A 9578-nucleotide genomic window follows, 5' to 3' on the forward strand; every position below is an offset into this window, starting at 1 on the left:
CGCCGGAGAGCCAACCATGGAGACCTTCTTCTAGGGCCGCCGCGCGTCCCGGCATCCATGTCTCGAAACAATGCCAAACCGTCCACTTCCTAGTGCACAAGCCATGATTGATAAAGCCCGGCATCAGCCCCCAAGCCATGGTTTGTCACGTATATCATTTGTCACATGTTGGTCTTGAAAACGAAGTGGTATATATATCCATGCTCAAGACGTGCATTGCACGGGCATGCTTCCTAGTATAAACTAAACCACACTCGGTACAACATTGCTTGTCGACATCTTTTTTACATGGTTTAACTGGCTAACGAAGGCAAGAATCTTTAGACGTCGGTCGGCGGCGCGGCGGCGACATTGTGGTCCTTGAAGGTGTCGGCCTTGCTTCGGCGTTGGCAAAAGGCACATTGCACGCCTTCTCCGCTACGTTGGGTTCGGTGAACCTGGTGAACATGGCGTGTCCCCCCTCCGCGGCCACATCACGCTCCTTCTTCCTTGTTCTGGCTTTGGCACGAGCGGTGGCTTCATCCCGTGCCGCGGGCACGACGTGCGCCTCCGCCATTGCTTTGGCATCAGCACGAGCGGTGGCCATAACTCGTTCCTTCTCCATTGCTTCGGCTTTAGCTTGGGCGACGGCCACGCCGTGCGACCACTCCTGGCAAGCAAAATGAAATGGCAGGAATTGTATATATTAGGCACTAGCATAGTGATGAACTAGTAAAATGGGATGGAAGACGACTAGAGATTAAGAAAGCAAAGATTCACCATAGATATTGGAAAAGAGCAACATATCAACAATATGTATTACCTGCATATCGATGTTTGTCTCCATGATGTATGGTTTACTCGAGTAAAATAGATGCCATCTCTTTTCAATCCCTTCATCATCAGCATAAGCCTCGACATGCTGGATATGACGGAACTTATCCCACTCGGGGCCACGCTTTCCCAAAGCCATGGAAGCGAGTACCTCTGGACTGCAGTCCAGCAACAAATGACTTGGTTTTATAGTCCGCAGGCACATCGGGAGTTGTTTCTCATCGTAGTTAACTACTAGCACGAACCGCCGGAGCGCATTCATCTTTTGTAGTAACTCAAGTTTTGGGCAATGGTTGATCCAGAGCTTTTGCAATTTGGGAAAATTAGACATCCTAATCAGGTCAGGTAAGTCATAAAGGACGAGGTGAATTACGGAAGTGAAGTTCTTGAGCGTCTGGAGGCACTGGACGCCACCGATGGTTAACTTTTTCATAACCCTTGCATGGGTGGCAAGACCGGGAGGAATGTACCCCAACTTGCAGTTTTTCAGGAAAAACTCCTCCAATGCGGGCATAGCTTGAACTTCCTCCTCCCATCCCCACTCCTCCCATTCCAGCATTCCACTTAAAATCAGTGTGTGCAGTTTTGGAAAGCCAACCATCGCCCGAGATGAATAATGGTGATGTTCACTTCGGGGCTGCAGGAATTCATCACCAACACGTTTTATTGTTGGAGCGCGGTTGACTTGTAAAAACTCCAAACATGGGAGTCGACACAGTCCATCAGGGAGTTGGGTGCAACAAGATAGGTCTGTCATCCATAGAGTCCTCAAGTTCTCGAGTGGTACTGCTGTTGTCCACATCATCCATCCCGGGAGTTGACGCCCAAAATACCCTTTGATGTCAAGATACTCTAAGCAAGGCAGAGGGCATATCACATCAAACACCACCTCAATTGTTTTTTGTTCCTTGTTAGAGACTCCAGCTTTGAGCAACCCATCATCTCCTACTCTACTGCTGCATTCTAAGGTAAGTGCAGTAAGATATTGTTTTGCGCCTACTCTAGCCTTTGCAATGGACGAGGCCTCCAGTACGTTCTCTAGACCCTTTAATCCAAGCTCCTTAAGCTGAGAAAGAGGCCCCAACTCTTCCAAACTACACCAATCACCATCCATATATGTTGGAAATCCAAATAGTACCCACAAATTTGTTAGAGCACGAAAACCCCTGGGAATACTATTTACTTGTGTGTCATTAGTTGAAAGATACCTCAATCCCTGTAGCTTAACAATGCTATCTGGAAGTTTTACAATGCCTCCACAACCTTCAAGGTTAATGTGTTGGAGGAATTTCATCTCGTGGATGTTCTCTGGCAGTCTAGATATATCGGTGCAACTTCTTAATGACAAATACCTCAAGTGCTTCAGCTGACACACTGATTCAAGCAATGCTGCAAAATTTGCGGATTCTATAAATAGAGTTCGTAGGCTTGAGAAGGTAACCAATGAATCACCGGGCTGCATTTTGAAGTTTCCAGATAACATTAGTAGTCTCAACAATTTATGCCCTGTTAAGTCTCTCCATTCAAATTCATCCGATTCAGCTCCTTTGGTTTCTATGGACAACCTAAGAAAACTATGTGATCTAAGTTTGTTTTTAGCAATAACTCCACTCTGAGCTACCAATGCTTCATCTCTAGCCACAAACTGAGCAAATGAGCGAATGACATCATGCATATTTCCAATAAGTTGACCAGGATAGTTTGTATCTGGCTCAATAAGGTTCCTTAATATTAGCTCATTGTAGTACCCTTTTCCTTCAAGTTCTAGAATACCCGAGCCTCCATTAACCAACCCTTCACCAATCCACATGGACACTACTTCATTAACACTTAGTATTGTCTTTTTAGGTTTAAGAGAGAAGTGTAGAAAGCATTGTTGTAAGGAAGGGGACAAATCCTCATAGCTAAGATATATTGCATAGTTGAGCTCCTCTGGAATTCGAGATACTGACCATATATCATCATTCAAGACGTCTTCCCAATCACGTCGTGTTTTCTCCTTCTTGCATAGGAGTCCCCCCATAACTTTTATCGCAAGTGGTAAACCATCACATTTTTCTATAATTTGCAACCCAATATCTTTTAGCATGTCAAGCTCGGGTTCATTTTTTCCTGATGTGAGTACCTGCAAGCAGGTATAACATATAAAGTTAATGGGGTGGGAGAGGGTGGCATAAAGCAGTGCACTTTTTTATTTATTTACTACAAGCAGTGCACTAGATCACCAAGAAAATAAAGTAATAGTCAAAAAAGGCATGCATTGCGTAAATTAGATTGCCACACATACGTGTCGAATCAACTTTAAATTGATTTTCTAAAGCTTACATCATGAATATGAAAGCGTACCAAAATATTTTTTGATGTATTTTCATTGTTTTTCATTTCTCATTTTGGTGAACTCGTTTTATGTAAAAAAAACACAAACACGCAAAAAAACTACATGGACTTTAATGCTCGACGGTGATCACGAACATAAAGTCGGTAAAAAAAACATGCTGGTATAGAGAGATTAGATGGAGATTGATGATCTTTGTAGAGGAATGTCGTTTACTCAGGTGAACATGATAGGAAGAAATAGCAACAATGTTGCACGGAAGAAAGCGGAGTTTTCCCAACTCGATGGAGTGGGCAGTTGGGTGCCATTGGACGGAACCCTCTGTCGGTTACCATATCACTTACTCCCTCTGTTCCTAAATATAAGTCTTTTTAAAGATTTCATTAGTGACTACATACAAAGCAAAATGGGTGAATCTATACTTCAAAGTATGTCTATATACATCCGTATGTAGTCTGCTAGTGGAACCTTCAAAAAGACTTATATTTAGGAACGGAGGGAGTAGATTGTAATGAACAATGTCGGATAAATGAATGGATGTTATCCCCCCCCCCCTTTCAACACATACCCCTCCAAAAAGACACGTGGAATCTTCTATGGTAGTCGTATGCAAGTTCATATAAAATCAAATTAACAATGTGGTTATATGTAAGTGTATATAAAATCAAATTAATAGTGTGGCGCTAAAATACGGGTGTTATATCAAGTACGAGAAAGTACTGACCTGCTTCTTGAGCAATGACCATGCATCTATAGGACCTAATTTGTCAACATGGTGGCAATACATAACTTTCATGCTTCGGGCAACAGTGTCATGTCTTGTGGTGATGAGAACTCTACTACCGGGGCTGCCATAGCTAAAAGGAGTCATCAACAGTTTGTCCCATTCATTGACACCCCACATGTCATCAAGTACAAGAAAGAATTTTTTGTCCTTGATGGCGTTCATGAGAGCATCGACAAGTAGGGACCTGTCTCGAGCCCCACCCACTCCAGGCAAGTCTCCACCAGCTGCAGTGATGGCCGTACTCAATAATTCAACATCGTTGAAATCTCTTGTGATGCTAAGCCATATCTTCTTAGCGAACTTGCCTTCCATAGCCTCGTCATTGAATACCTTCTTGCTGAGGGTGGTCTTGCCAATCCCGCCGACACCAACAATGCCGACCACCATGAGGTGATCACCCTTGTCACATGTGGCCTCCCTTGTAAGCACCTCCACAAGTGCCCGTGTGTCCTCCTCGATCTTTTCGCCAACCGCGCCTGACCGCTCCATCAATGAATATGTTTTGCGATCAGTGGCAAGAGATCCAGTTGTCTTCCGATCCTGGTAGGCTTCTAGCTTGATGAAATTGAAACTGCCACCCCACTTGCAGATGTCATCCAACTTTTGATTGAGGTTCTTGATGCGGGTGCCGATATCGTGGACATGCAAGGGATTTCGGATGCAAAAGAGAAGCGCGTGAAGGCACCCCGTGTCCGTGGATGGACCTTGCTCCATGATCTTGAGTTGGCATAGGTCGATGATGTCGGTGGCCTGGTACATGGCACGCTTCAGTTCCTCCACCCACCCCCGCACACTCTCGTCGGTGATGGTCCTCCTATCGGCATCAGCAAGAACATTCTTGAGATCCCTGAGCTTGGCGCCTAGTTCATCGATCCCACTAGAGACCCCAATCATCATGGCTATGTCTTCGCTTGCCATCTGGGCGAGCATGTTGGTCACGTACGATGCCAAAGCACCCAAAACCACCGCCATATTGCAGGATTTGCTCCGGCAGCTGCTATACTGAAAATAATGCACACAAATAAAATTACTCCTTTTTATGATGAACCATTTACTTCAGGGATCACATTCTAAAAGTTGGTTCATGAATCTAACCATTAAAAACAAGCATGCAGGGGATTCACTCACTAGAGAATGGCTTGAAAATAAAAAATATGGCTTGCAAAGAAGAAGACATTGCTATACGCGATTTTTTTAACCATGAATGAATATCACAATGATTACTCAAAATTAAACAGAGGTCACCATCTATTTTACACTAAGCTGTGGAGCAGCAACAAAGCAAGCGTTATCTAGTGAAGCTTAAATTACTTACCTTTGAATCGATAGGAGAGTTCAGAGTTCCAGAACAACTATCCGTAGGTTGAACTGCATGTGGAAGCTCCAGATTTAGCTTGATGAACAAAGCCAAGAGATGATGCCTTTGCTTTCACAAATGGGCGTCATGGCTGGGTATGTATTCCTTTTTGTTTTTTGGCAGGGTAAGAAAGGGATTCTTGGATTGAACAAGGCAAAAGATGATGTGTTCCTTTTCCTTTTTGGCAGGGCAAGAAAGGAATTGGTTCCTTGCTTCCTTCTCGCGTCTGTAATTTCGTTCTTAACAATTAGATGATGATGTGTTTGTGTGGTTCGACATCGTATCAAACTTTTCAGTCTCTGAAAGAATTCAGCCTGTCCAAGCATCAGTTCAATTGGTGCATATTTTCTACATACTTGCAAGCTTAATTGACACGCCACATCGATTCAATACAAGTTAGTGATTGGACAATTGCCGTCTATTCATTACATCTTGGCTGCTTCCTTCCAGAATCGAGAGAGCAAGAGCTGCCTAAACTTCATGTGGCTGTACTGAAGAAAGAACATCACTCAGGTCATTTTCTTTGCCGAAACACGCGCCTCGATTTTATTATGTTAACCTCGCTGCACCCATGCTAAGTTCAGTTGTGTCATGTTATTTCAGCTATCTCATAAACGTATCTGTACGCAGTTTGTTTAAGACTTTAGCCAGAAACGTGCTTGGTTCACGTTGCGGCAGTGTGAGTCGTCGTGTAGACAGAGTCCTTGTTTACTTAGTCAAGTAATCGTGCAAGGATCTGGCCACGATCTGTCCGTGGGATGGCACGGAGAAAACGGATCGTGATCAGCGCATTGTGCGAGTTTGTTATACAGCTGAATAAAAGGAATGAGCAGAAAAGACGCAGCGGTTACGCGTCGCAAAAATCTCTCTGTTCGCTGTGTTCGTGCAGCTCGTCTTTCTCCTTCAGTTCATCTCAGGTGTGTCCACCTCGCGTGAGTGTGTCGATCCAAGGCTGGTTCTAACACTTGGTATTCAGAGCCTGGTTCACGTACGGCGGCGGAGGTAGGAGGAGTTGTGGCGGCGGAGATCGATGATGGGCGACACTTCACCGAGCGGCAGCGGCGGCGGAAAGTACACGCCGCCGGCAAGGAGGCCTGGTGATGAGGGCACGGCCGCGGAGGTGGCGATCGTACCGCGCATGCCGACGAGGACTGGCGGCGTCCCGATCCAGTATCCCATGCTCACGGACTCGAACTATGGTCTGTGGGCGGTGAAGATGAAGCTGCTCCTTCGCCCCTACGGTGTCTGGCCGGCGATCGAGGGGACAGGCGAGTTTAATCAAAACAGGGATGACGAAGCCTTTGCTGCCTTGTCTCAGTCTGTTCCCGACTCGGTGATGATGGCAGTGGCTGAATGCACTACCGCTCACGAGGCCTGGGAAGCGATCCGGCGCATGCGTGTCGGTGAGGACCGCGTCAAGAAGGCGCGGGTCAAGCAGTTGAAGCGACAGCTCGACCGCATGGAGATGGACGATGGTGAGTCCGTTAGTGTGTTTGCGCAGAAATTGCTGACTCTCGTCGGAGAAATCCGATCGTTGGGCGAGACGGTGTCAGATGAGTCGATCATCGAGGTCCTCTTCAACGCCGTCCCGAGCCGGTTTGGGGACATCGTGAACACCATTGAGCAGTGGGGTGACCTCACTACCATGACCGTGTCGGAGGCAGTTGGTCGCCTCGCCGCGTTTGAAGAGAGCCAACGCGGGCGGCGCCGTCAATCCGGTGGGAAGGAGGACCAGCTGATGCTGATGACACAGGCCCTTGAGCAGCTCATGAAGGGCAAAAATGGGCCACCGGGAGCCGGCAGTAGCAACGCTGGTCGTGGCCGCGGAGGTGGTCGAGGTCGAGGCGGTGGCCGCGGTAACCGCGGACAAGCCGGGCGCGGCGAGAACAAGGACGTGGAGAAGCAGAAGAAACACCGTAAGTTCGACATCACTAAGGTCAGGTGTTTTAACTGTAATAAGATGGGACATTTTCAGTCAGACTGTCCAGAGCCCAAACGAGAGCAGGCAAATTTTGCCCAGGAGGAGGAGGCAGATGAGCAACCTCTGCTCATGATCGCAGCATGTCAGCTGGCCCCAGCAAAGATCGAGTTGACGGAACAAGTGTTCTTGAATGAGAAGCAGGTGCTTTCGAAGCTAAGCGGTGATTGGGACATCTCCTGGTACTTGGACACCGGAGCAAGCAATCATATGACCGGTTGCCGCGACAAGTTTGCAGAGCTCGATGAGGCAGTAAACGGCAAGGTCAAATTTGGCGATGGTTTTGCTGTGGACATCCGTGGACGAGGTTCAGTTCTCTTGAAGTGTCTCACAGGTGAGCACCGGGTTGTGATGGATGTATACTTCATTCCTCGACTTAAGAACAACATTATCAGTTTGGGCCAGCTAGATGAAAATGGATGCAAGTATGCAAGTGAGGATGGAGTAATGACCGTGTGGGACAGAGAAAGAAATGTTCTTGCACGAGCGAATAGGACCAAGAACAGGATGTATATACTGAACATCCAGCCCACTGAACCTGTGTGTCTGCTTGCTCACGCTAAGGATCAAGCATGGTTGTGGCACATGAGGTATGGACATGTAAATTTCAGGTCACTTCGTACACTTGCAGCAGAAGAGATGGTACATGGCATGCCGTACCTCGACCGGGTGGAGCAAATCTATGATGGGTGCATGATAGCAAAACAGAGACGCCTCTCCTTCCCAGTTCAGGCGACTTACCGCACAACGGAGCAACTTCAGCTCATCCATGCAGACTTGTGCGGACCTATAACACCTGAAACGCCTGGCGGAAAGAGGTATTTTCTTTTGTTAGTGGATGACCACTCTCGGTTCATGTGGATTACTCTGTTGCGGAGCAAAGATGAAGCTCTCAATGGACTGCAGAAAATCCAAAAGGCAGCTGAAGTTGAAAGTGGGCATCAGTTAAAGGAAATTAGAACAGACCGAGGGGGTGAGTTTACTTCAAGAGAATTTGCAGAGCACTGTGAGCGGCACGGAATCAAGCATTTTCGCACGTCACCGTATAGCCCACAACAAAATGGTGTGGTTGAAAGGAGAAACCAAACCGTGGTGGGCATGGCGCGCAGTCTGCTGAAAAGTATGGGGGTGCCACCTCGGTTTTGGGGTGAAGCAGTGACCACTGCCGTATATTTGCTGAACAGATCGTTGACAAAGAGTGTCAAGGGGAAAACACCATATGAGGCTTGGTATGAGAAAAAGCCGTCAGTTCAACATCTTCGTACTTTTGGTTGTGTTGCTCATGTGAAGAAGGTTGGGCCCGGCGTGTCAAAACTCTCTGATAGAAGCTCACAAATGATCTTTATTGGTTATGAACCTGGCTCCAAAGCCTACCGCATGTATGACCCTGAAAGCAAGAAACTTGTTGTATCACGAGATGCAGTGTTCGAGGAAGACAGGTGTTGGGATTGGAGCATCTCGGGATCAGTGGAAAGTAGCGATGGAAGTTCATTTGTTATCAGCTACCCAGAACAACCAAATTGTGACGAAGCAGGAGAGGTAGCAGAAGACGTTGCCCCGGAGGCGGATTCATCAAGTAGAACCCCTGCAATGGCAGCGCCTCGGCTGGGTGATAGAACAAGACGTGCTAACGACGGGTCTGCGATCCCGCTGGACCTAGAAGCCTCTCCGGTGACTCCTGCTTATGCTCCTGGTTCTCCTGACACACCGTACTCCGAGCCTTCCGAGGGCCCACAAGGCAAGCGCCTTCTGGATGATGTCTATGAGGAAACGACAGAGGTAGAGGCAGCCTACTCAGGCCTCTGTTTATTTGGTATGGAAGAACCTGCCAATCACTTCGAGGCGATGAAAGAGTCGTGTTGGCAGAGAGCTATGCAGGATGAATTGAGCTCCATTGAGGCAAATAGTACATGGCACCTTTGTGACGTGCCAAAGGGATGCAGGCCCATTGGTCTGAAGTGGATTTATAAGAGAAAGAAGGATCCCAATGGAGTTGTAGTCAAACACAAGGCGAGGCTGGTAGCTAAAGGGTATGTACAACGCCAAGGGGTCGATTTTGAGGAAGTTTTTGCTCCTGTTGCACGCTTGGAATCTGTCAGACTTCTAGTGGCACTTGCTGCACAATTTGGTTGGAAAATGCATCATATGGATGTTAAATCAGCGTTTCTCAACGGTGATCTGAATGAAGAAGTCTATGTGAGCCAACCGCCGGGGTTTGAGATTGCCGGATGTGACAGCAAGGTGTACAGACTTAAGAAGGCTCTCTACAGCCTTCGACAAGCTCCAAGGGCATGGAACTCAAAATTGG

The 9578-nt window shown here is 47.1% G+C and overlaps 1 protein-coding gene across 1 annotated transcript; it reads right to left on the reverse strand.

Moving 5' to 3' along the window:
* Positions 1-226: 226 nt before the first annotated feature.
* Positions 227-4907, reverse strand: LOC123418424 (putative disease resistance protein RGA4). Its single transcript, XM_045107000.1, has 3 exons — positions 3873-4907; positions 803-2938; positions 227-649 (listed from the first exon to the last, which is right to left on the reverse strand). The coding sequence occupies exons 1-3, from the start codon at positions 4905-4907 to the stop codon at positions 302-304; spliced, it is 3519 nt and encodes a 1172-aa protein (XP_044962935.1). The 3' UTR covers positions 227-301.
* Positions 4908-9578: the final 4671 nt, after the last annotated feature.

The sequence above is a fragment of the Hordeum vulgare genome, chromosome 1H, assembly GCF_904849725.1.
Source record: "Hordeum vulgare subsp. vulgare chromosome 1H, MorexV3_pseudomolecules_assembly, whole genome shotgun sequence".
Taxonomy (NCBI): Eukaryota; Viridiplantae; Streptophyta; class Magnoliopsida; order Poales; family Poaceae; genus Hordeum; species Hordeum vulgare.